We start from the raw sequence: 27,990 nt of genomic DNA, 5'->3' as shown, positions 1-27,990 counted from the left end.
ATCGAGTGACATAGTGTGTCGGAGAAACTCGAAAGCTCAAGTTCACAAAGTCGCACAGTTCCCGAAATAAAAACGTTGTCACATATCAAAGTCGGCGTGAAAAGGCGACTCGCAGCGGACTGTCTGAGTGTCATATGAAAGCTTATTAGGGTACAGAGAAAAAAAATAGGCACACAGTGTGAAAAAAGCACGAAATGTCAACTTTAATCTTGAAATTTCCACTTTAATCACGTAGCTTATTTTGTCATTAAAGTAGAACATCATAAACTTCATCTTAAAATCGTTTAATTTACTAGTTTCTCAAATCCCATCGTAACTAAAGCAGCACATTAAATGCTTTGTTTTGTATTTGATCTTCTATGTGCTCTATGTGCCTGAATCACTACGTGCTCTTCCACCGACAGGACACAGAATCCATTACATTCGTAATATTACAGCTCTCTGAATAATTAAAATACTGAGAAGTATACGTGATATCATTTTCATGATGATATGAGTTAAAGCATGTTATTAAACATGGGAACACGGTGGCGCAGTGATTGTTCATGTCTTACAGCAGGATGCTTGTTGCGCCATGCGCAACCTTCAATGAAATACTTTATTACAGCAGTACTGTCTTTTTCAAACATACTAACCTCCAATTCCTGTCCTTCCTTTTCTTTCTCCAAATACCCAATTCCACACAATCAGCTCTGTAATAAACGTTAAGCCATCTGTAAGCTTAGAACGCCGATTCTTCAAAAATTTAAGGAACATCGAAATATCTTCGTAATGTTTAATTATTCTATCCATCTATCCTTCCAGTGTCGCGCCAGCCACAGCGTGAAAACAGCGCGAGGCAGGAAGAAACCGTGAACGAAGCTCAAGCTCGCTAGCGCTGCAGCACCGTGTAGTTAAATTTTTATCGGTATAATATAATCAACATATTTTGCTGCATTTCATCTTAAAAATGATATCGTCATCATATGTAAATACGCGCTTTATAAAGTGGCTCAGGTTGTGCAATATTATAACTGTATCATAAGTACAATTACCTCACGGTAACTTGCAAGTACAAACAGTTCTACAAGGAGCGCTTGATGGACTGATTGAGTGTGTTTAGAGTTATTGTGATGAAACTGTTTCTGAACTGCAAGGTCCGTACAGGAAAGGCTGTGAAGCATTAGTCGGATGAGAGCAGTTCAAATAGTGAATGGCTGAGGCAGCGAATGCTTGATGCTGTATATTGATAATTCTCTTTCCGATCAGCTGCTGTATAGCTGTGATTCACACTCAGATACAGTGATATAAATACTTCGAGTGGTGCATTGAGAGTAATATGGAAAAAGATGATTCACTGTGGCAACCCCTAATGGGAGCAGCTGACAGAAGAAGAAGAAGGTGCCGTGAGAGTAGCAACGCTAAAGCAGTTATGGTATTTAGAATAGTTTGACCATTCTGCGGACCATTATATTGTTACACGCTAATTACAATCCGATGCATTAAATTTATGAACGATATGCGGTTAATTTCAGTGTATTTGATAAAGTGGATGTGGATCTAAGAAAGGGTGACCACACAGGAACAGTAGCACTGCTTTGACGCTGGGTGCCGCCAGTCTGCAAAACCGAGCACAGAACTTGCGTACGACAGGGTATGAGCTAACGTGAAAATGTGCGTAGCTTTATGCCAAGTGTAGGTTTTATACATCGCGGTTTGAACGTTGAAATGTTCTTCCGCAACATTTCTATGCATACGCACCATTTATACATGAGGCCCCAGAGCACAGACCTGATATTGTAGTACGAGTAGATCCTTCCACTCATTATCTGTCGTCTCCACCAAAACACCTATGCACAACTGCGTCTTTCAAGAAGTATTTATTTCTTCTTTATTTCTGCATTCCTTTCTCACCGTTTTCCGTTCCTATTCTTACACTGCCGTATGCTACGGTGGGCTTCGGCTAGTTTTAGAATAAGCATTTAAATTGAGGAAGCAGGTTCTCTCCCCTCTTTTACTCCATTTATCTTTATGCATTTATTAATGTATCTATTTACTTATTTTTACTAGCTTAAAATCAATTAGAAAAAAGCACACACAAGCTCAAAGTGCTGGTGCCTGGCCTGGCTGTCACTTGTCCCCAGAGCTGTGCCTCAGGCTTACCTTCATTTTGACAATGACAGCTGCTCCTAATGCACTCCAGCAGGCTGATGGCCTTGCAGTGGATATTAAAGAGGGCCTGTTCATTATCTGAAAGGAGGAAACATTTTACAGATGAAACATCAAACTTCTCACACTCCTCAGACTAACAGAAGCCAGTCCTCCACACCTTTGACAGCTGCGCTTGTCTGCTGTCACAGCTTGGTGTCTACAACAACAGCCTTTTTAAATTATTTATTATTCAGAGTCGGCTGGCACTGTGGTTTGTGCTCTGGCTCCACAGCTCCAGAGTCTCAGGTTCAAAGTCACTCTGGCCTCTCTGGTTGGAATTTTGCTTATTGTCCTCACGCCCTGGTGGGTTTACTTTGCCCACGTCCCTAAGTTAACTGGTGTTCAGTGCCTCCACAAAGCATTCAGAATCTCTTGCAGCCTTGTGCTAAAATTATTTAAATTCATTTTTTCTCTCATCAAGCAACACTCAATGTCCCAGAATGACAAAGAGAAAACAGATATGTTTGGAAAAGTATCAAAAATGAGAAACGCAGCGATTACTCTGACACCAGAATTCAGGCCCTCGACTCACAACTTACTTGAAGCACCTTGGGACTCTTGTTGGGTTTGAGGTATCAGACTTCACGAACCTGAATGTTGAGGACGCTCTGCCGTTCTTCTCCATAGATCTCCTCACGCTCTGTGAAGTGAGATGGAGACCGTCGGTGGGGAGCTATTTCCAGGTCTCTTCCAGACATGTTCAAGTTTGGGTCACTCAAGAACATTTGCAGGGTTGTCCCTAAGCCACTCCTGGGTTGTCTTGTTGGCAGGATGAACCTTCACTTTGAGGTCTGAAGCTCAGCTGTCTCTGTACTTTGCATTCCCTCAATCCTCAATCTGTTGCCACTCCAACAGATGGCACATCACAAACATTTTTAGTAAGAAAATGCACAGGGTTGGTCATTCCAACAGATGGTGTATCACAAACATTAACACTGCTTTTATGAATCCCATGCCACCCGGTCGCTGATGCTGCCACCATCCTTGCTTCACCACTGGAGTGACATTACGCAGGTGACCAGCTGGGCCTGGTTTCTTCCAGACATGATGCTTGGAACTCAATCCAGACAGTTCAGTCCTGGTTTCATTAGGCTAGAGCAGAAGTTCCCAACCCGGGTGGGTTCATTTCATCTACTCAGAGGGTACATTTACTTCAAACAGCTGAAGTCATGAAGATCTCGCTTTGTTCCCAAAGACGACATGAGACTTTCAACAACTGCACTATCCAAAATCGTAGATGAAAAACAGGAAGACTGGAATCCTTCAGTTCTGTGTCTCTCTGGAAAGTTCTTGGGTATCGCTGGTTTGAATTTGTGTTGCTCACGTAGTCCCGATTGAGGCACATTACCTGCATTATGAGGGAGCGTCAGTTACGGCACTATGGCCATGTCCATGTGGCGCGTTTCCCCGAGGGTGATCAGGCTCGTAAGATTCTCATTATTGGGGACACGTGTGGCTGGACCAGGACAAGGGGATGCCCATGTAACAGCTGGCTGTGGCAGATAGAGGGTCATTTCCGGAGGGTGGGACTGGACTGCATGTATGCCTGGGGGGTTGCCAACTGGGATCCCGAGCTGTTTCGTCGTGTGGTGGGTGCGGCAACGCAGTGTACCAGTACATGCTCCCCAACTTGACTTGACTTGATTATTGTTATTTAAATGGTATCGTAAAACGCCCCCCTTTGTAAACTCAAATTACTGAACAAAACAGGCTGGGGGTAAATTCCCTTTCAAAGAGTTACCACGAGGTAAACGGTGCTGGGAACCCCTGGATTAGAGAATCTAATGTCCCTGAGAGACCCTCTGGTGCTGTTTTGAAAGCACGCGTCCATGCGTCTAATACTGAGGAGAGACCCCCCCACCAGGCTACTATACCACAAAGCCCAAATCAGTGGAGTGTTGGTTGTCATTCCTAACATTTCTTTCGTCTCAACACAAGTTCTCTGGAGTTCCACCACAGTGCCCACTGGGGTCTTTCTCACCTCTCTAACTAAGACTCTTCTCCCCAGATGGCTCACTTTGGCCGGAAGGAAGGTTTGTGGTTTGTGGTTTTAAGAATTATACTCTTGGGGACCTTTGATGCTGCAGACACTTTTGGTATCTCATCCCATCTCGAAGCTCTGATGGCAGTTCCTGCTGCCTTACATCCAATCTACACTTTACTCAATCAGCCAGGTCAGAGCAGGGCCATCTTAACGCATGGGCATGCTGGGCAGTTGCCAGGAGGGCCCCACGAGCATAGAGGCCCCATACTAATCTTCTTCTTTCGGCTGCTCCCGTTAGGGGTCACCACAGCAGATCATCTTCTTCCTTATCTTTCTCTCCTCTCCATCTTGTTCTGTCACACCCATCACCTGCATGTCCTCTCTCACCACATCCATAAATCTTCTCTTTGGCCTTCCTCTTTTCCTCTTCCCTGGCAGCTCTATCCTTAGCATCCTTCTCCCAATATACTCAGCGTCTCTCCTCTGCACATGTCCAAACTAACGCAATCTTGCCTCTCTGACTTTGTCTCCCAACCATCCAACTTGAGCCGAGCCTCTAATGTCCTCATTTCTAATCCTGTCCATCCTCATCACACCCAATTCAGATCTTAGCATCTTTAACTCTGCCACCTCCATCTCTGTCTCCTGCTTTCTGTTTATTGTGACTTGCAGAGTCCCTGTGTATGTAGGGGCTCCAGTGCACTGCTTTGCCCCTTTTATAATGCTGTTAAGGGGTCAGAGCACCATTTTTGGATTTTTCTTCAGTGTTCAGAACCATACTGCCTCACATGCTGATTGGGTAGCTGAATAGCATGAATGGAAACCCATTTATCACATTATGGATTCAGGACTATCTTTGAAATCGTTCACAGACAGTCAAAGTATGGGGTGCTTTTTCAAAAGTCATTCATTTAAAACACAGGAAGTCCACGGTGGTGGAGGGGGTTTGTCTTACCACCATTACTGTTCACTCTGTGCACAAGTGACCTGAGACAGAACAATGACCATGCTCCATTGATGACGCCACACTCACTGGACACGTATCTGGGGAGGAGGACAGCCGCTGTCTAAATCAAGTGGACTGTGTGGTAAACTGCTGTGAATGTTGAAAGAAAGAAATGGCATGTGATTTTAAGAAATCTGTATGGGGCAGCATAGTGGCGCAGTGGGTAGCGCTGCTGCCTTGCAGTTAGGAGGCCCAGAATCGCTTCCCGGGTCCTCCCTGCGTGGAGTTTGCATGTTCTCCCCGTGTCTGCGTGGGTTTCCTTCCACAGTCCAAAGACATGCAGGTTAGGTCGATTGGCTATTCTAAATTGGCCCGTGTGTGTGTGTGCCCTGTGGTGGTTTGGTGCCCTGCCCAGGATTGGTTCCTGCCTTGTGCCCTGTGTTGGCTGGGATTGGCTCCAGCAGACCCCCATGACCCTGTGGTCGGATTCAGCGGGTTGGAAAATGGATGGATGAAATCTGTATGTTCACCCATTGTTGTTTGGGGGGGGGGGGGGATAAATAGAAATACTTAGGAGCTAACCTAGATAACACTCATAAATAAATTAATTCAAAAGAAGTTAATTAGCAGCAAAAACAGGTCACTAATTAAGAAGGGTTAGAACAGTGGTGTCCAGCTCTGGTCCTGGCTGCAGGTTTTCATTCTAACCCTTTTCTTAATCAGTGACCAGTTTTCACTGCTAATGAACTCCTTTTCCCCTCATTTTATTAGCCCTGTTTTTAAGGATTCAGTCCTCTAAATTGATTCACTTCTTCAGTAAATGGCAGCCAAACAGAAATGAGATGTGAAATGAGCCGACAGATGACCAGCTAAACTGGAACATCAAACTCCAGCCAGCTTCAATCCAATCCAGTTTCTTAATGAGAAGCCATTTCTTACTGTTATTAAAGCCATAATTGAATATCAGGACTTGTTGCTGCTCTCATTCTTCCACAGCAGACTGGTACTTTTCTGTTTTTAATTTTGCGGCTTGTTTTGTGTCTCATTATTGTTTGGCTGCTTATTAAGGGAAAAGAATCAACTAAGGGGCCTGAGTCACATCAATTAAGGCAAAACAAGTTAATCAGCAGCTAAAATGGCTCATTAGTTGGTTAGAATGAAAACCTGCCACCACTGCGGCCCACCAGGACTGAAGATGGACACCCCTGGGTCAGAATGAAAACCTGCAGCCACTGTGGCCCACCAGGACCAGAGTTGGGGAACCCTGGGTTAGAATGAAAACCTTCAGCCACTGCCGTCCTCTAGAACCAGAGTTGGACACCCCTGTCCAGGGCCGGATTTTCCTATAGGCTAACTAGGCTTCAGCCTAGGGCCTCAAGATCAAGAGGGGCCTACATTCAAATTGTTAGCAAAATTAAAATTACACTATTCTAAAAACAGTGAACACTAAAACACTGAACCGAAAATAAGGAGAAATTCTATGCATATGACTAATAAACAAACATAAAAATGTATTGGTTAATCACAGTAATGATGTATTTTATTATCTCTCATGTAATTTAAAAACTTAAGAATGGAACGTGAAAGGGCCTCATAAGTGGAATAGCCTAGGGCCTCTTTTCATATAAATCCGGCCCTGCCCCTGTCCATTAAAATGAAAACCTGCAGCTACTACGGCCCACCAGGATTGGAGTTGGACACCCCTGTACGTTAACATGAAAACCTGCAGGCACTACGGTCCACCAGGACCAGAATTGGAGACCCCTTGTTTAGTAGTTGATTGATGACTTAGCACAGACATGAGTTCTACCTGTTGTTGCTTAAAATGAACAGCTTAAAACTCAGGCACAATTTACAAATATATGAACCCAAAAGAGTAGCTTATTCACTACTCAGTTGGCAGCCAGCATGCACATTGACTACTGGTTATGTTTCATTTCTCATCAGCATTCTTTACACACACACACAGGTGAGGTACATACAGTATTTGGCTGGTGAGAGAGAGCGGAGAGAGCGCATTTGCTCTTCACCCTCCATGTGTTCTAAATTTGCCGTTGCAATTCCACAATTCATACTCATTCAATACAAATGAAAATATAGCGTGGTGTACAAAAAAATGGATTTCAATTTTGACCTTAATTGAAATATTAAGTTGTTTTTAAAAGCGTTTAATTCTGATGTTGTAATCAATTTTATTGCAGACTGTTCAAGAAAAGGATAACAAGAAAAACAAAAGAATATTTTATTTAAGGTCAAAATTGAATTGTCTCTTAGTTTGAAGCAAACCTTTTAGCTCCGGCATTGGTCTTCCGTTATTTATCACTTCCTGTTTAGACTGAAAGTCCACTTTTGAGAAATTTTTAAGCTTAGATATATAATCTTTCATTTTGGCAGTCAGTTGGAACAAAAAATAAAAGTGCACTTGACTTTCTGATGTCGCTAACTTCTTGGCGCCTCTGTGTAGAACTGCGCTTCCCGATTGGGGGTGCTCGCACCCCAAAGGAGTGCGAGCAACTGTTGCTGGGGGTGCCAGAATCCATCGAGGAAGAAAAACAAAAAAACATTATTTGTACAAAATCTTAATGTATCTATCCATTCCTAAATAATTAAATGGGCAGGCCATTTCGTATCAGTGCAATAGGCTGCTTGTTAAAACGGATGACTTCCGCTCTTACGCGTACTTAGTGCTGCGTGGGTATTATGAACTATCGTATCTGTTCAAGTTCTATTTAAATTTTAAATAAAAGTAGGTTTTATTTAGTCAACAGAAATATCTTTGGTAGGAATGAAAGTTAAATTTAGTCATCATTGCATTCTCAATTCTCAAACTATTTATTCCTTCTATAAATGTCTTTATAAAGAACATCGTTTCATACTTGTGTTTTGTGTGGTTGAGCTGTGGAAGGCTGTTCTTTCCACCATCTTGTCAGCTGTGAATAAAGTATCCATTATTCATAAAGCTTCAATTGGTGATCTGTTTTTCTGCGTTAACCTCATGTTTTTTCATACTTTTTCTCAAACCAAGGGGGTGCGAAATCGGCCTCGTCCGTCACAGGGGGTGCGAGGGTAAAATGAATCAGTAAGCGCTGGCGTAGAAGAACAGCGGCAACGAGCACGTGTTGGGCTCACCTGCGCCCCCTTCAGGGCAGCACGGCACTGTCTACCTCACTCATCTTGTGCCTTTTCACTGAAGTTTTATGTCCCATCAGCAAGACTAAATATGTCAGACACATTCATTAAAGATATTAGTTAGACTGTGAAAAGTCAGAGTGTATAATAAACGTGCCTACAAACATTATATTGGCGACATACAGAGACAGCGACAGGCACGCGCCAATCACATGCATCAAGGCAGTGTGTGACGGAGAGCGCAGTCCGAGGTGAGGTGAGGCTCGTCACTGCAGCACCTCGAGTTTCTCCCTTGTATTTGAACAGGAAATGCGCCAATTCAGCGAATTTGACTGTAAAAATAATCACAATTATTGGAATCATATAGAAAACAAATTTATAGCACAGACCAGTGGACAAATTAATTTAATGTTATCATTATTAGTTTTTTTGTACTTTTCATGAGATCCTCCCCTGACCGCAAGTCCCTCGAGGAAAAGCGAAATCGGGAAAATGGCTGTCTGACTTGGCTGTAGCGCCACTGTACCGCAGTGACCGCAGAGGATTTAGAAGAAATAAGAAATGAAAAGAGCCGAGGGCCTCGAGGATTTGCTCAAACAAGGAAGAAGCGAAGCAGTCAGCTAGCGTTACATGAGGGTATGCCAGACTGCTCTTGATCCTTATCTGTAGCCTGAAATGGGAGCGCCTGTCAACAGGGTTCTCCTGTTCGAACTGGACTTGACGGCCATTAGCTGACATCTGGTAATGACTAACCAGCAGAACCTCTTCAAAGGTAACGCTGTCTTCTAGGAATCTGGCGCCCAGCCGACAGATAAAAAAAAAAAAAGTTCACGGTATAGCGATTAAGATCTCCAGAGCGCTGCCCCTTTACTCACCCCCGTACAGCACCGTAATAAACATCGTGGGACCCCCTCCGTGTAACCGCCCGTCTGGTCCACCTGGCCGCTCTTCTCTGCTTTAGCCGCTCCCGGCCATTCCCACTGTTTACATTGCCGCGCAAGACCCGGCTTGTTCAGAGAGCGTGAATCAATAAAGTCAAGTTGTGTTTGTTCACTCGGGGCCGGCCAAGTACGCCATTACTTATTAATGTCCCGCCAGCACAGCTGAGTGGGCCCATTGGCTTTGTGCGCCCCGCTCCTTTGAGGGCAGCAGGCTGGTGGAGGGGTGTCGGCGGGCTCGTCTGCAGGTGGAATCGTGCGGGAGGATCCTTTACGGTTCTGGGTGGACGCTTTGTGAGCTGTTGTCCCAATGGCAAAGGTTTTGATCTCGGTATGTTGTTTGTAAGCGATCGGAGGCGTGAGCTAAATGTTTTATGAGGAAAGACAACTCATTTAAGATAACGTGCCTATGGGAACAAAATACTTCAAAAGTTAGCGCCATGCATGACCTCATCCTCTTTTATGAAGACGTTACGGTAAAACCCACCTTAATGGCTGTCTACACTGCCTCCCCCCAAACCCTCCTATATGTCACAGAAGACGAAATTCATTGATACGAGTAACGGGTGTCTACCAATTCAAACATATCAAGAATTCCAAAACTACTCTTAACACCTCCAACGATATCCAAAAAGTTGACCTTAATCAAAGTTTGAAAGGGTGAATGGTCAGCAAAAGTCCACAAGCCCAGTTTTAATTGGGGGCCACAGGAGAAATCACTGTATGTATGTTCATAAAATAAATCTCACTCCTGCTACTCGATCCTCTGCTTCGGTCTCTCCTCTGGCTTCTTGTACTGAACTCGTGTGTTGAGCTGCAGTTCTCTGGCCAGTTCAGCTCCTCAGTGTCTCCAGTCCTTGGTCTCTCCACGTCCCTTCTTCCTCTGCCCTATCCACTGACCTCCCTCCCCTTCTTCTTGACTGGACAATACTTCCCCGTTTTTGCTCCTAAGCTGTGGTCCATTTTTGTTCGTACTGCAACCAATCTACTTATGAACAAGCGCCTTTTCAGTGTTCTGGATCTGCTAGCTTCTCTCTGCTTAGGACAGCGAGAGTTAAGGGTACTGATGTTTGGCTCATTCGTGTGGTTATACAGTCGTGGTTTTAGTCCCCTGTGCTCACATTTTTATCGTTGTCTCTGTTGCTTGGATGCTGGCACCTTCATTAAAACTTGCTTTGCACACTCTTTAAAATTACGATGCCATAGGGGAACCAAAAGACTCATCAACGCGAAGGTCCCAGGAAGAAACTTTTTTATCGATTTATAACTTTTATTGATTTAGATCCATAACAGGCTCCACACACTAAATAACCATGAAGAGATGGTAGCCGATCTGTGGAATGATCAATGAGTCACCATTTTAAAAGGACTCTTGCTGCATACACTAACTCGGCTAAGTTCAGGTTTTCTTAATCTTTTCGTGTCCTGCTGTTTTGCCCACTATACATTAAAAATGTCATTTTTTCTTTTGTTCTGTATGTTAGGAAGTTTTTCAAAGTGTAAAGAACCAACTTCTTATTTAAGGAACCCTATCCAGAGCGAAATAGCACTTTGTTAAGCAATGGCTGTATGAGGAGCCACACAACCCTGCAGTGAAGAACCATAAAGTGCCATTAAAGAACGAGGATTTTTAAGCGTGAAAGCCGCCTTGGATATAATAATAATAATAATAATAATAATAATAATAATAATAATAATAATAAAGGGCGGCACGGTGGCGCAGTGGGTAGCGCTGCTGCCTCACAGTTGGGAGAGCTGGGGACCTGGGTTCGCTTCCCGGGTTGTCCCTGCGTGGAGTTTGCATGTTCTCCCCGTGTCTGCGTGGGTTTCCTCCGGGCGCTCCGGTTTCCTCCCACAGTCCAAAGACATGCTGGTTAGGTGGATTGGCGATTCTAAATTGGCCCTAGTGTGTGCTTGGTGTGTTTGTGTGTGTCCTGCGGTGGGTTGGCACCCTGCCCGGGATTGGTTCCTGCCCTGTGTTGGCTGGGATTGGCTCCAGCAGACCCCCGTGACCCTGTGTTCGGATTCAGCGGGTTGGAAAATGGATGGATTTACATCCATCCATCGGGTCACGGGGATCTGCTGGAGCCAATCCCAGCCAACACAGGGCAGGAACCAATCCCGGGCAGGGTGCCAACCCACCGCAGGACACACACAAACACACCCACACACCAAGCACACACTAGGGCCAATTTAGAATCGCCAATCCACCTAACCAGCATGTCTTTGGACTGTGGGAGGAAACCCACGCAGACACGGGGAGAACATGCAAACTCCACGCAGGGAGGACCCGGGAAGCGAACCCAGGTCCCCAGCTCTCCCACCTGCGAGGCAGCAGCGCTACCCACTGTGCCACCGTGCTGCCAATAATAATAATAATAATAATAATAATAATGGGATTGTTTTTCCCTTTCCGTAACAATCAAAAAATACGAATTTAATTCATTCTATAAGCAACACCTGAATTTCAACAGAGAAGCTTTCTGTACTACAGTACACCAATTATGGGTTTGTTTAAATTAATTACATTTAACGCAAGATAGGCCACTTCAAGGTTGTATATTATTTATAAAGTAGTTCCCTCTTTTACACGTCGATCCTGTCGACAAACAAATCCTCAAGCGGCTATTTAAATGACCACAAAGTCGCACACGCGCGGGTCCCAATTCGCGTGCCCGCGCGTCTGACCCTTGAATGTTCCGCCTGTACAAACCGCACGTCGGGCACAAACACCGTGGTAAAATATTTAACAAACAAAAATGCCAGTAACACTTTAGTTTAGGGACTGTAAACACGCATTTATTATTCCTTTAGTTCTCAGTAAGACCTTATGAAAGGCTTTTGGTGTTAATGGCACAAGGCATCAGTAAAGCGTTTATTCTTTCTGGGCAATGTGGCCTACTTAAATCACTTCACTTCGAAGCGGACAGAATTGGCTTAAGTGAAACATATGTGATACCACATACTTTAATAAAAGACCTGTGAATCCTTCAAATAAGTATAATTTTACGATCATATCAAATGCCGCACTTCAAAGAGCTGAATAGCCTATTGAGTGATGCCTTATAACCGTAATTAAGACTAAAAGAAGCCTTCGTCAAGGTCTTGTTACATAAGAGTAAATGGGTAACTGATGCAGTTTTACAGCACCTAAACTAAAGTGTTACCAAAATGCCTCTATGACGAAATAAATAAAAAATGTCCTTCCATAAGTCCATCCATTTTCTTAGCCCACAAATCCTGAGCAGGTATACAGGAGAGCGGGAGCCTAACCCAAGTACTAGGCGCAAATAGGAACAATCCCTGGACAGGACGCCACCTCCTCGTATGGTCAGCACATACACACAGGCAAAAAAAAAAGTTTTCTGTCATTTCCATATCGTTAACAAAACGTGTGCACTTTTCAAGAATTTCAAATGCAGCGTACTGTTTTCTAAAAGACCTTAATTCTAAGCAGGGTCGTGGGGGCTGAAGTCCCAAGCAAGCTTAAGGTGCAATGAAAGAACAACACTGAAGAGGGCGCCATTCCTTCGCAAGGTGAACACAAACACTCTGGGCCGGTGCGAGGTTATTTTGCGCCATAGGCCAAGCTTATTTGTGCATGCGCTAATCGACTGTTCGGTAGCTAACCGGTGGCCGCCACCCCTCGAAAGCCCTAACTCTCCTTAATGGTGGCGCCGGCCTGCACACACGACACACACACACACACCGCCAGCATACACGGGACACTTTAGTGTCACCAACCCATAACCTGCATGCCTTCAGACACGACGAGATCATATGAACTCCACGCAGAGAGGACCGGGACGCAAACTCAGGAGACACATCGCGCTACAGCGCACCCATTTTATAAATGTGTTGTAAATAAAATTTCAGTTACACTGCTACTTTACATCACAGACGATTTATGATAGTTGACTTGGAATGATAATGTAAATGTTTAGCAATGTGGTTGTGACTCAAAAAATATACAAATAACACGGAATGTTAAAGCAGAGCTTCTTCTTTAAAGTTCCATTCATTTTGCTAATTCATAATACAAGGCTTAACTACGTGGTCTAAGAGTTCAGTCCTTAAGACTACCCCAACTATTCATCCCATTCTACTTTTACCTGGACTCCTGCCTCTACTAAATAAGCGGACATTTCCTACTTTCTGCCTTTTTTGTGTCAGTCCAGAAATTACGAAATGGATTTGCTAGATAGATAGATAGATAGATAGATAGATAGATAGATAGATAGATAGATAGATAGATAGATAGATAGATAGGAAAGGCACTATATAATAGATAGATAGATAGATAGATAGATAGATAGATAGATAGATAGATAGATAGATAGATAGATAGATAGATAGATAGATAGGAAAGGCACTATATAATAGATAGATAGATAGATAGATAGATAGATAGATAGATAGATAGATAGATAGATAGATAGATAGATAGATAGGAAAGGCACTATATAATAGATAGATAGATAGATAGATAGATAGATAGATAGATAGATAGATAGATAGATAGATAGATAGATAGATATGAAAGGCACTATATAATAGATAGATAGATAGATAGATAGATAGATAGATAGATAGATAGATAGATAGATAGATAGATAGATAGATAGATAGATAGATAGATAGATATGAAAGGCACTATATAATAGATAGATAGATAGATAGATAGATAGATAGATAGATAGATAGATAGATAGATAGATAGATAGATAGATAGATAGATAGATAGATAGATAGATAGATACTTTATTAATCCCAATGGGAAATTCTTGGTAGCTGTGGACCACCACCGAGCTTCACTCCATTGAGGTGGTTGTCGCTTATATGTCAGTGATAACATCTTGTTACACTATGGTTAAGATTAGGGTCGGGCGGGAGGGTTATTGCTATCTGACGCAAGTCAAAGAAGCCATGTGACAAAAAACCTGCAATCCAATTGGCTGTCCAGCGGAACGCCTGAATCGTGGAGCCGCGCATGTCTGCAGCTGAGCCTATTTTAAAATTGGAGGGCAATGTAACAGGCATTTGTGTGTGTCACATTAATTATTCTTTTTCTTGTTTTTTATGATTTTGCTTATTTTTATGTTCTGGTCACTTAAGCTTATTTCTATTTATTATATTGGTCACAAATGAATTTTATACTGAAATATGTCAATACCCAATATGTTTATTAAATTAATCCTGTAATCAATGACTCAGGTGCCCACCTTGGGGTCTTACTGGCAAAGGGTCCTTAACATATGTGAGGAAAAAAAATGCTGAAAAACTGGAAAAGTCCTGGCTTTAACAGCAGTCCCTCAGGCCACTTTGACCCTTATGATTATAAACATGTCCAATCAGACCTCAATTAAAAAACTTTTAAATCACACTGTGGTCGGTTGGGAATATACGATCATAGCGGATGTCCAAGAGGTCACTTTCATGACATCGTACATTGGACTTGTTACCGCGACGTAAAAGAAAAAACTGGGAAAAGAGAAACGTGAGTGCTCACACTCTTAAAAATCCTGAATCTTTAATGGCACTTTACTGGGCGGTGTGGCTCTTCAGTGCTTGAGATCGAAACATTTCATTTTCTGAAGTCTTCTCCGCAAATGAAATTGATTTTTAGAACTTTTAAAAAGATCCTAACGTATGGGAGAAACACAGCTCTCTAATGCACAGTAAAGAAAAACTGCACTTGGCAGTCATTTTCTAAGCCGCTTAGCCCTGAACAGGGTCGCGGGGTCTGCTGAAACCATTAGCATAGAGCGCAAGGCAGAAACAAACCGTGGACAGGGAGAGTCCGTCGCAGGACGAACACACACTCACACTAGGGTCTAATTAGTGTCGCCAATTCATAGCAGGAAATCGGAGCACCCGAAAGAACGTAAACACGGGGAGGACCGGGGACGCGAACCCTGGGCTTCTTACTGCGAGGCAGCAACGCCACCACTGCGCCGCCCCGTCCGCGGTATCGTAAGCATTAAAAACCAAATCTTTATTTTACAGATCTGTTATCTGTTCGTGGCTATTTCTGAAACCAGTTAGAGAAAAGCCAAGCAAAATGACACCTTTTATTGGCTAACTAAAATGATTACAATATGCCAGCTTTCAAGGCAACTCAGGACCATTCTTCAGGCAAAATATAATCATTACATCTTGACTGAAGAAGGGGCCTGAGTTGCCTCGAAAGCTTGCATATTGTAATCTTTTTAGTTAGCCAATAAAAGGTGTCATTTTGCTTGGCTTATCTCTACATTCATAATGGCTAACACGGTACAACACCCCTGAAACCAGTTACGAATCTAAATAAATAAAGGTTCTTACTGGAGCCTTCAAGTGGATGGTTTTTTTGGGAAGCAAAAAAAAATGTTTTTTCCCATGGCAAGGCCTTGAAGAGCCACTCTGGCACCTTCAGAAAAGGAATGTAGATAGTCAAGTCAGGACCAGGCTAATGTCTCCAATTCTAAAGCTATAGTCCGGTAACAGCGGCGTGGACGGCAATGCGGCTCATAGTGGGGCCACTGCAGGAGATGAGGCGCAGCAAATAACACCAAACTGGGACGAAGGAATCCCACTGTAGATCGTTTACTTGGTGCTAATATGCAGACCTAAAATGTAGGGTTGCATGTCGACTTTTCATAAATTGGGATACGCCTTAAAATGTTTAATTGATGCTCGCTACCTGCGCTAACATTTTTCCCGCAGATGTGCTGCTGCACTCGTCAATCAGTGTATTATTAAAATACACAAACGAACAAAACGAAAGGTGGAGTAAACCCGACAGAAAGATTTTGAGTTTGTTTATGAATTCATGGCTGTACCTGATTTATCATTGACAAACCTGATGCTCATAAGATTCGAGTGTATGCGTGTGCCAGTTTAGGTGTTGTGTGGGGGCCTTTTCAGTTTCAATACAACCTTGAGCCCATGCGAGTCTTAATCCTGCACTTTTAAATGCCGATTCGTTTCCCGTTTCATATTTAACACGAGGGCGGTCAGTTCAACGTGTATATTTTGTAAACAGTATTTCCCTTTTGCATGTCAGATCGCAAGCAGGTGCTCAGTGTATGGGCTCAGTGGTCCGTCACAGCTCCTGAAACGGCCGAAGAGTCTCATGCGCGTGCCCGCGGCTTAAACATGAACGTGCAGCCAGCGGGGCGGCGGTCTGAGCAAACCTTAGTGATACGTCACACACACACACACACACACACACACACACACAAGCAGGACATTGTTTATTACATATACCATTTTCTTGATGAAGTAAACAACACATAAACGAGCCGTAAAATTTCAAAAGAGAACAAAACGGAATGCTGCGTTGCGTCAGGCGTACTTTGTCTAACTTGTTAAAAAAAAATAACAAGCACTATGTCTGGTAAATACCAGGCACTGCTCCTCACCTGACCTTCCATATTGGGTGAAGCATGGTGGTGGCAACATCATACACACTAAAAACATTGCTTGTCTAATGACACTTTTCTGGATTCTGTGGCTCCCCATACAACCATCGATCGACAAAGAACCATTTTATTCTGGGAAGGGTGGAGAGCTTATGAGACTGGTTCTTTGGGCTCTGAAAAGCTTCCAAATATGTGGACATAGCTGAACTTAGTCTGTGTGATTGTAGTGCAAGAGTCCTTGTAAAATCTGAAGCCAATTTTTATTTCACAGACTTGTTATTATGTATTCACGGCTATCTACAGAACCTCAGATCTAAAGATTCCTTCTGGAACTTTCTCATAGATGGTTCTTTTGGGAACCAAAAATTTTGGTCCTATGGGATCACACTGAAGAGCCACACTGGCACTTTAATTTCTAAGAGTGTGCGGACCGGGAGACTTGATAGAATTGAGGGAAGGGTGAATGCAACCAAACACAGTGAGGTCCTTGAAGTCCCAGAGACTGGGCCGGCGGCTCATCTTTTATCACGACAGTAACCTGAAGTGCATGTGCAGCCAAGACAATGGTGGCTTTGGGACATGTGACTGAGTGTATTTGAGTGGCCCAGCCAAAGGCCAGACTTAGAGAGTGACCTAAAGATGGCAGTTCACAGACACTTTCCATCCACTCTAACGGAGCCTGAAACAATCTCCTAGGAAGAATGAAATAAAGTGTTCAAATTGAGGTGCGCAAAGCTTGTAGAGACTTACCGTAAGAAGACTTGAAGCTGGGATTGCTACCAAAGCGGCTTCTATACAAAGCACTGAATTAAGGTTTTGAATACTTATACATTAATGAGAGAGTTCAATTTTTGACTTTTAATACAGCCTTTCTAAAAACACCTTTTCACTTTGTAACGATGGGTTATCAAATGTAGATTGATGGGCAACAACGGCAAATGTGCACATTTAAAATTAAATCTGCAACTTAATAAACTCTTCAGAAAGTGAAGGGGTCCAGAGAGTTTGTGTAGTGGGAAAGGAGTGTTTGTTGGCTCTCAAGTGGGGCCAACCAGTATTGGAGTTGTTAACATTTACACCAAAAATTACTAGTGTTAAATTAACACCTTAAAGTGTATATATGGAAATTTTGTTTATGTGTATATTATGGAAATACACTATAAAAGTTCATTTAACACTGCCAGTTCTGCTGTGTTGCACGCACTCACAAAACTATATTTCATATTAGACACGTGAGTGGGGATTTCATTGTACTCTGACCACGTGACAATACTCTATTACTACTACTATTACTACAGCTATAGTCGGTGCTTTTCAGGCTGCATCTGTCTGCTCCACTTAACTTGAAAGCTTCTTGCCTCTGGGGATTATACAGAAGTTAAACTGGAGATTTTCTTCCCCTTTATAATAAGTAGAGCTTTCAAATGAACCCACTGGGGGGCGTAGTAGCTCAAACAGAAAATCCAGAGATACATGTATCTACGTTAAATGTGAACGTCTGTCCTGGAGCCAGAACTGTGATGTTCAGGAAAATAACTAAGTAAGTAAGTAAGTAAGTGAGTGAGTGAGTGAGTGAGTGAGTGAGTGAGTGAGTGAGTGAGTGAATGAATAAATAAATAAATAAATAAATAAATAAATAAATAAACAAAGACCAATCCATATGAGATCAACCAACATCCCCAATGATTACTCAGCCAGCAGACTTGCAGTCGCTCGCTTTAATTGTTAACAATAATCTGATGTTTTTATCAGCTTCTCTTTCCTGTCCTGTGGGTATCAAGTGCATTAAATTCTCAATTCACACAGGGCAGGTTTTCCAGAACCTTCTATGGAGCTGCTCTGAGGTACAGCGCAGCGTGAAATCAGGGTAATGCAATACAGAAGCCGAGACGAGGTTGTCATGAAGAAATCTAGGACAGCAAAACAGGCCGACACATCCGGGGGATGGAGGGCTGGAAGGGGTGACAGAGGCTTGGGGGGAGGAGGGCGGTCGGGAGGGGTTACCAGTGTGATCGTTTACAAAGCAGAGGTGTATTTTTAGAGATTGCACAGTTCAAGCAGGCAGCATTCACAGAGGAAGCACCCCGACATTTCTCCTGTTTATTTTAGGCGTGCAAGCGAACGGATGCTTGTTACTATAGCAACGGATTGCGCCACTGTCTGAGCACACTGAGCGACAGTCTTCATTGAATTTTACATTTACAAAGAACTAAAAAAAATGGTGAAAAAGTACCAGATCATCGGTGGTGGAACAACGCCTCGTCTGCGGCTTAGAAAATTCAGGACGGCGTTTTTCAAGTGCTGCCTTTCACCGTTAGAACAGGAAGATCAGCCCACCTCATTACACCCGAGGTAGCAGCACATCACATCACATAATATCACACTCTCCAAAGCGCTTAAGGAGGTCCAACCTTGAGTTTGGCACCATCATTAAATGATGTCATATTATATTCCGAAAACCCGAAATCCTCGCTGAGCGCCAGCAGTTTAAGCTCATCAGCGCAAACACCGAGTCTCCATTCTGCTTCAGGACAGCACCTTGGACAGCGCCTGCCGGATTGGGTGCCATTTGTCTCCAGCCTCTGATACTTGGCAGGTCCACTCGAAACATTTCTTTTATTTCTTTTTTGATGAATGTAATGACTAGGGTTTTATCATCTTCCTCCTCTGCCTTTCTCATTCTTCCAGAGGAGAGATTACATGAAACCGAACTACAGTGCCAGTAATCTTCAGTTCCAGCTTTCACAGAATACTCAGAAAGTATTGAAACCCTGTCACTGTTTACACAGTTATTATGCTGCAGCCTTATTCTAAATTCGTTCAAATTCATTTTTCCCTCATCAAGCAACACTCAATACCCAAGAATGAAAAAGAAAATGAATTGTAGAAATCCGAGCAAATTTATTAAACGTTTAAAACTGAAATATCCCACTGAAAACATGTTTTCAGACCCTTTACTCAGTAGTTCGTTGAAGCCCCTTTGGTAGCATTTCTCACTCCCTCTTGTCTTTTATGCAGTTCTTCACCCTGAGACCCCCAGTCACTATCACTGGGTCTGCTTCCCTGCAGTCCAACACAGAACCTCTTCTTCCGTCACACAGTTGAAGATGTGATAGCATCGGGTTTCTTGTGTTCCTGGAGGAACATCAGACAGCCAATCAGCTTTAAAGTCAGCCTCTGACATCACAAAGTTCACATTCTTCCATTATCGGCTCTTGTGTGATTTCAAGAAGGAAGCCAAATCAACAGCTGATAAGGCCGTTTACGTCACCGCTCTCCTATTGTTACCAAAAGCTTTTGAGACCTTCTGTCATTACAGCTTTCAGAATGTTCTTTTAATAAATGTATCATTGTTTTCAGGGATGATTTTTCATTCATTTTCTCTGTGTTTTCTGCTTATTTCTTGACCACATCTGGCGTTCAACCAGGTAAGGTGGGCACATGTCACTCCTCCTATGAAGATCATCAGATTGGCTCCCAGGAGTGGCACATATTAAGTTCAAATCTGTGATGTTTGCATACATTTCAGAAGGAGTCAGCATCTATGTACAGTATATATGGAGATACTTGTGAGGTGCTGTGCACCTTCTACACCACTGAGATTTGCTAGTGAATGCCTTCAAACCTCAATCCAGCCTCTTCACATGTAGCTCCTAACTAGCTGAACCATCTGCCCACCTTCAATTAAACTGCCAGCTCCCTCGGTGTGTTTAAGAAGCACTCGAAGTCTCTCTTCTTCTGCCACTTTCTGCCCAATTGATGATGGCTTTGACGGGTTCTTGTAACTAAGGAATCATAGCTATGCTGCTTTTTATTCGGAGCTGTTCAATTGTAGCCTCCTTTAGGTTTCATGGTTAACAGGTGCATCAAATCAGACACATGGCCACACAATCTCCAGTGGCAGTAGAGTGGGTCATACTGAAGACCTCAGTGGCTACCAATATGGCATTGTCATAGGATGCCACCTTTGCTTTCAATATGGTATTGCCATAGGATTCCACCTTTGCTTCAATATGGCATTGCCATAGGATGCCACCTTTGCTTTCAATATGGCAATGCCACAGGATGCCACTTTTGCTTTAAATATGGCATTGCCATAGGATGCCACCTTTTCTTTCAATATGGCATTGCCATAGGATGCCACCTTTGCTTTCAATATGGCATTGCTATAGGATGCCTTCTTTGCTTTCAATATGACATTGCCACAGGATTCCACCTTTGCTTTCAATATGGCATTGCCATAGGATGCCACCTTTGCTTTCAATATGGCATTTGCATAGGATGCCACCTTTGCTTTCAATATGGCATTGCTAGAGGATGCCTTCTTTACTTTCAATATGGCATTGCCACAGGATGCCATCTTTGCTTTCAATATGGCATTGCCATAGGATGTCATCTTTGCTTTCAATATGGCATTGCCATAGGATGCCACCTTTGCTTTCAATATGGCATTTGCATAGGATGCCACCTTTGCTTTCAATATGGCATTGCTAGAGGATGCCTTCTTTACTTTCAATATGGCATTGCCACAGGATGCCATCTTTGCTTTCAATATGGCATTGCCACAGGATGTCATCTTTGCTTTCAATATGGCATTGTCATAGGATGCAACCTTTGCTTTCAGTATGGTATTGCCATAGGATGCCACCTTTGCTTTCAATATAGCATTGCCATAGGCTACCATATCTGCTTTCAATATGGCATTGCCATAGTATGCCACCTTTGCTTTCAATATGGCACTGCCATAGGATGCCACCTTTGCTTTCAATATGGCATTGCCATAGGATGCCTTCATTGCTTTCAATATGGCAGTGCCAGTGCTATGTTATTTTGCACCCTAGGTCAAGCTTATTACTGTGCCAAATGAGTAGCCTGTGCAGCTGGGTCCCCAACAACCCCCCCATAGGGTCACATTGTAATGCCACTGCTGCTACAATTTACGTGGAGTGTCCATCTGCAAGTGACTGGTCTCTGTGATGAACTGCCATCCTGTCTAGGGTTTCCATTCGACTTAATGGTGGTGCCAGCTCTGCTTGTGGGTATTTAGTTGGCAGGGCAGTGGAATTCATGTCCAAGTTTATGGATAAAACAATCCTTACAATCTTTGCTCTGTTGATTTTTAGGGTTAGGTATACATTTCTGTTTTGTCAGGTTACCTTACCGTGTGCTTGTTCCCTTTTCTCTGTTCCCGTGGGAAGTCCGCCTCGCATGCATTGTGGAGGGTAGACACCAACGCTGCTGCCAGTCCCGGCGGGCTCTGCTCTCACAGTTTGTCACTTTGTGGAGAGCACTCAACTCCCCATGCCTGTGACTCATCTCTTGAGTGTCCCCGTGTCACAGCCGCCAGCGTGTATCAAAAGAGCTGAAAGTGTTGCAGTGTCAGAGACGTCGCCTGGTCCTGGTGGGCTGGGGATTTAAACACGCAAAAAAAAATGAAAGAAGAGTTTGAAAACGAGGAGGACATCACAATGGCGCTGCTGTTGCAGCTTGGGGAGTCTTCTCAAAACAAGTTGACGGTCACAAGAGACGAGGCAGTTCTAACATGGCAGACCCAAAGAGACGTGCGCAGTCATTACTGAGGTCTCTGAAGGCGCCGCCTGCACTCCCAGGTGAACGGAACTCTCAGCCATGAAGACAACAAGCAGCCTGTGAAAATGAATGTTTTATTTACAAAAGATATTGCCAATGGGGAAGAAGGTAAATAATAAAAAGAAGAGGCCCCAGGACAAAGCCCACCTGAAGTAACAGCGGTGGCTTGGGATGTGAAAGTTTTAAGCTGAATGAACTGAGTGCGGCCTGAGCGGTAGGATCGGAATAGAAGCACACAACCCAAAGAACCCACAAGTGCCAGCGTTTCTAAGAGTGTGCAGTAGGCTGCCTACCAGGTCACAGCAGATCAAGAAATTCTGAACTCCCCCTGAGTGATTGCCTGCCGCGTCAGTCCTTTATAAGCCCGACCTCTTTGTATTTCACATATCTGTTATCACGTATTCCGGGTCATTTATGGAACCTCCTCCAGATCAGAATAAATGAAGCGTCTTCCTAGAACTGTCATGCAGATGCTCCTTTTGGTAACTAAAAACAGCTCCCCTATTGTAGCGACCCCGGCTGAATGACGGTCAACTCCTACACTGATGGTTTATAAATGTTTATTATATATATAAACATATATGTTACTGGCAATGTATGAAAGCAGGCATTGTACAGAATGCCTAGGCAATATATAGAATGACGAAAATTGGACGTCAAAGTATGAAACGATTAACAAGTCACACATTTCCTAGGCAATCTATGCAAAGCCAAAAGACAACGTGGCAAAGTATAAAATACTCCCGCTAATGACGTTTCTAATGTCACATGGCAAGGCACGTGACTTTGGACGCTCGCGCATTTCAGTCTTTGTTCGGAAGTGACGAAATACGCTACTTGCAATTTAAAATAAAACTCTTTCCTTCCTTGTTGCAACAAGTAGGTTCATATTTTATTTTCTCTTGTTTTCCTCAATAAGAAAGTCTTATACTTTATTTTGTATTTCGTTCATTTTCATATACGTCTTTTCAATAAAAGCCTTTTCGTGACTCTCTTTTAATGCTTTGCCTAAATAGCATTTGTCATTCTACAAATAATGCCTAGGTATTACATACAATGGGAAATTATATATAATATTAAAATAATTCGGATATTTCATACTTTGCCCATAAACGCCAGGCATTCTATATATTGCCTAGGCATTCTATACAATGCGTGCTTTTCATATTGCTTACCAACCCCCGTGCTCCAGAGCGGCTCTTCAGAAGCTATGCCATAGGGGAACCATTTTAACTTCCTATCCGCATGAAAGTTCCAGAAAGATCCTTTACTTACTGTATGTAGATCTGTGACCGTCTCCATCCAGTCAATAACCATGAAGAGATGGTGACAGGTCCTTTGAAACACCACTGGGTCTCCTGATTTTAAAAAAGCTCACTCGCTAAATTCAGCATTTCTAAATTGGTGGGAGTCCATCACCTGGCATACATTATACATTTTCTTTTTCTACAAATTAGGAAGTGTTTCAAAACAGAAAGAACGAGAGAACCCGTCCCAGAATGAAATGGCGCTTGATCAAGCAATAGAAGCCCACAGCCCAGTAGAGAACCATAGAGTGCCATAAAAGAACAAGGATGTCCAAATGTGTGCAAAGAGCCTTCCTCGGAATGAAGCGATGACTGTATGAGGACCCAGTAAAGGGCCATTAAAGAGTGTGGGTCGTTTAAAATTCACCAGCAACCCCACCGCTTATACTTATGGGACGTGAGAAGGAGCCACATTCGCAGACAACACCCAGCGGGTCAGGAGTGAATAACACAAAGTGGCTGATGGAGTGAACAGCTGACTCGCTCGCTCTGTAAGGCGCTATACACGTCAGCACATTTGTTCAGCAGCAGGCGGACACCTGTCATTATCGCTGCCCATTCACATGCTAATGAATGCCACTAAAACGAACCATCGGTAACGCGGCACTTGGCCAAGTGACATTCGTTTAAAGGGATGCCGTTACCTCCCAAGCACAGAAGTCCTAACGACATTGATTTCCAAAAGTGTCATCAAGCTGAAGGCCATCACAGAGGGAGCAGCCACTAAATCACCCAGTCCTTGAGCACACAGATGTTTCGCGACTGCTTTTAAGTGTTAACGGAATGGATGCCGATACTCCGGAGATTAGAAAAAAAAATCACAGCAGCCTTCCGTCTTCTTTTGTTAAGCAGACCATCTCTTCAGACGGGGGGGAAGCTTAGGGTCCGGTTAGGGTCCATCCCATTCTGCCACCCTGCTCTAGACAATCCACAGAGAAGCCATTTTCTTTTCTAGCGTGGTGGTTACCAAAACCCCATTGCCTGGTCAGCAAATTAGGAGGGTGCCCTTCACTCCTTCCTCCTCCTCCTCCTGTCACAGCCATCAGTGTCCCCAGGTGTGGCACTCACAACGTTTGAAGTCTGAGAAAAAAATGGCTGCCATTTCAAAGTTGGCAAAGGTTAGCGCTGCCTACGGAGCGGTCCAAATTGTTTATGGGATACCATGGACAGGGCCGGATTTTCCTATAGGCTAACTAGGCTTCAGCCTAGGGCCTCAAGATCAAGAGGGGCCTACATTCAAATTGTTAGCAAAATTTTATTATCTCTCATGTAATTTACAAACTTAAAAATGGAAGGTGAAAGGGCCTCATAAGTGGAATAGCCTAGGGCCTCTTTTCATATAAATCCGGCCCTGACCATGGAAACAAGCAATAGAAGCCCACAGCCCAGTAGAGAATCATAGAGTGCCATAAAAGAACCAGGATGTCCAAGTGTGTGCAAAGAGCCTTCCTACGTGCTCATTTCCCGGATCTGCCGCTTGCGACAAATCGTGCTGTGCTTTTGGATAAACACGAATATCAACCCTGTCTTTGATATCTCTGTCTTTCGAAACTATTATTGCTGACAATTCGTCACATGTTGGTTTATTACATATACGAGTGTGATCTTTCGGATTCATATAGAAATCTAAGAAAACTTCTTTGTCCGTGTTTTTCAGATAAATTTATTATGAAGTGCGATACTTTTGGACGTATTAATTTGTATCCATTACTGGCTGTAGAATTTCTAATACGTCCGATCGTTTAACTCGTTCGATTCTACATTGCATCGCTTCTCAGTGATCATAAATATACACCTGACCGAATTGAGGTTTCTTTGAAATTAAACTTGTCCTAGCTTTAATTGTTGCGGGGCCACAGATTCTCATAGTGTATGGTCCTGAATCGTGTAAATCTACGTTATTGTAGACTCGGATATTTTGCCTATAGTGTTTGGGGATTTCACTTTCACCAAACGACAAATCTTTTAATTCTCGCGGATAGGCCTTTTCAACGGGAATAAATAATTACTTTTCCCTGATGGCAACACGAATTAGACGATCTAAAAGTCTCCGACTTAAAGTTTAAAGCCCGACAATATCTTCATACTTCTGTCATATCGCATATGTCCGTATATTCGATCTCTTTCCGTTATTTCACCACGTAATAATTTCCGTTTGTTTGCGCTAATGCAATCTTTACCGTCATTTTTTGTGAGACTTTCGAATTTTTGTACTTCCATTATCACTAACCTGCTCTGCATGTGTATCACGCCAACGTTTTTGGACCTCTTTAGGACGTTTTACTTTGTCATCTACGTTTTGTCTTTCATTTGCGCCCCCGCTTACAGCTGAGAGCGCAGGATCTGTGTCTGACAGTAGCATTAATACGAATAAGGGGTGAGCGGACCTGGGCGCACCAGCCACTTCGTGTCTCTGCCGCTCACGTATGTGGATTTCACTTTCACCAAATAACAAATCTTTAAATTCTCGCGGATAAGCCTTTTCATTGGGAAGAAACACTACTTCTGCGGTGGGCTGGCACCCTGCCCAGGATTGGTTCCTGCCTTGTGCCCTGTGTTGGCTGGGATTGGCTCCAGCAGACCCCCGTGACCCTGTGTTCGGATTCAGCGGGTTGGAAAATGGATGGATGGATGGAAACACTACTTTTCCCTGATGGCAACACGAACGATCTACAAGTCTCCGACTTAAAGTTTAAAGCCAAACATACTTCTGTCATGTCACCTATGTCCATATATTCGATCTCTTTTCGCTGTTCCGTTACTTCACCAAGTAATAATTTCCGTTTGTTTGCGCTAATGCGATCTTTACTATCATTTTTTGAGACTTTCGAATTTTAGTACTTTCATAATCTCTAACTTGCTCAGTATTGCGGCAATGTTTTTGAACCTTTGTCTTCTACTCTTTGACTTTTCTTCTTCTACTGTTTGTCTTTTATTTCCGACCCCGCTTCAACCTGTTAGGTTTTCAATTCCACTTGGTTCGGGCTTTCCTTAGTTTCCAAATTTGCACTTAGATTACACAGGTCTACAAAAAAATATTTTTTGTTTTCTACTGGGAACTTCCGACCAGCTCTTTATTAAGTTTTTTACACTGATTTCATAAGTGTAATTGGAATTAAGCTAGCACGTCAGGTTTTTGAGATACACATCATTGACGTTTTGACACTTTTGAAATATCAATATATCAAGACAATATCTGGAGTTTGAACTCTGTCCGACCAAAATTGTTTTGATGTGTTTATTCTGAAAACAAACCAGAAGACAATACCAGCATGTCCTCCATAAACTCAGCATAACTGTATGCTCCTGACTGCCAAGATAATTCTGGGCAATCTGTACGAATGCCCATGGTACTGATTCAGTTTGCTTCAGTTTCCTTTTTCATGGATTTCAGGACCAACAAAAACACCTTCCTTATAATTTTGGCTTCACTTTTCTCGAGACCAAACTTATTTCTTAAACGCTGAAACGCATCGACGTTTCTGTCCATCGCTTTGACAACATTTTCAAAGTGATGGCGAACCTAATGAACAAAATGTCCTGAAATGCAATGTTATGTTAAGAAAACAGTAGAACTGACTACCAAGTGCAGCGTCAAGTCTGAGTTGTGTCATTATGTTTAAGAGTCATATAAGATCTGGTAATCAGTAACAAATATTTTTTTTCCACTAATTAAAAATGAATAATTATTAAGTAAAATTAATAATGACAAGGTAAACAACTCACAGCTGTTAGTAGCGTGTGGCATCCCTAGTAGAATTACCGGTATTTATCAAAATGGTTATCCATCTTTACTGTCCGGTCACCCTAGTTGTCCAAGACCTGGAACATAATAACTAAAAAAACGGGACGTGCTGGACGGAAACGGTTTTCAGATTTGCGGTCAGCAAGTGAAATTTGTTAAAGAACAAGTGAAAGAATCCCAATAGCAAAATGTTTTTTGACGAGTGTTATTATTGTTCTTTTTTTAATTCTGTTCTCTCCAACGCTTTCGGGCTTTCTTTTCTTCACCAAGTCATTGATGTTTAATCTAGCACGTATACAATTATTGTCCAGAAAAGGACTACATTTAAGGAAACGAATAGATTGTATGTCTTGTATTAAAATGAGGAAAACGTAAACATTTATAAGAGCTGTGAGAACGGCAACTGTGTCCGATATCAGCATTCACGCGAATGAGAGGTGAGAGGACCGTGGGCGTGGTTGAATCCCTGGGCACAAAGTCTCGTCTCGCGGGATTTGAAATTATCTCTCTGAAAAAGTCTCCTGCCAGGATTTTTTTTTATATATACAGTAATAGAGAGATTATTAGAGCTCTAAAGGCAAAGTACAACATTAAAAAGCATTTTAATGACTTAACAGAAACATTCATAACTTTTGTTTTACATAAAACACACAGAAATTAAAACCTTGTTGACTTTTCAGCGATGTGCTTGCTTGTTAACCTCAATATTTCACCATTTTCCTGTCCTTTTCCCGCAAAAAAAAAAAAAAAATTAATGTA

General features: G+C 42.8%; 1 protein-coding gene across 2 annotated transcripts in view; it reads right to left on the bottom strand.

Moving 5' to 3' along the window:
* The window catches only part of LOC114657268 (uncharacterized protein CXorf65 homolog), a 40,919-nt gene extending 18,865 nt beyond the window's left edge, over positions 1–22,054 (bottom strand). The window contains exons 1-2 of one of the 2 annotated variants that reach the window (XM_051931919.1): positions 21,752–22,054; positions 2,143–2,229 (exon numbers count right to left, since the gene is read on the bottom strand). In XM_051931919.1, coding sequence (XP_051787879.1) covers positions 2,143–2,229; positions 21,752–21,800 — 136 coding nt within the window. In that variant the 5' untranslated portion in view covers positions 21,801–22,054. Of the gene's footprint in view, positions 1–2,142; positions 2,230–9,124; positions 9,682–21,751 lie in introns of those variants that run through there. The other variant, XM_051931920.1, reaches the window with a different exon arrangement.
* Positions 22,055–27,990: the final 5,936 nt, after the last annotated feature.

The sequence above is a fragment of the Erpetoichthys calabaricus genome, chromosome 9 (genome assembly GCF_900747795.2).
Source record: "Erpetoichthys calabaricus chromosome 9, fErpCal1.3, whole genome shotgun sequence".
In the NCBI taxonomy this organism is placed as follows: Eukaryota; Metazoa; Chordata; class Cladistia; order Polypteriformes; family Polypteridae; genus Erpetoichthys; species Erpetoichthys calabaricus.
This window is presented reverse-complemented; position numbering and strand designations above follow the sequence as displayed.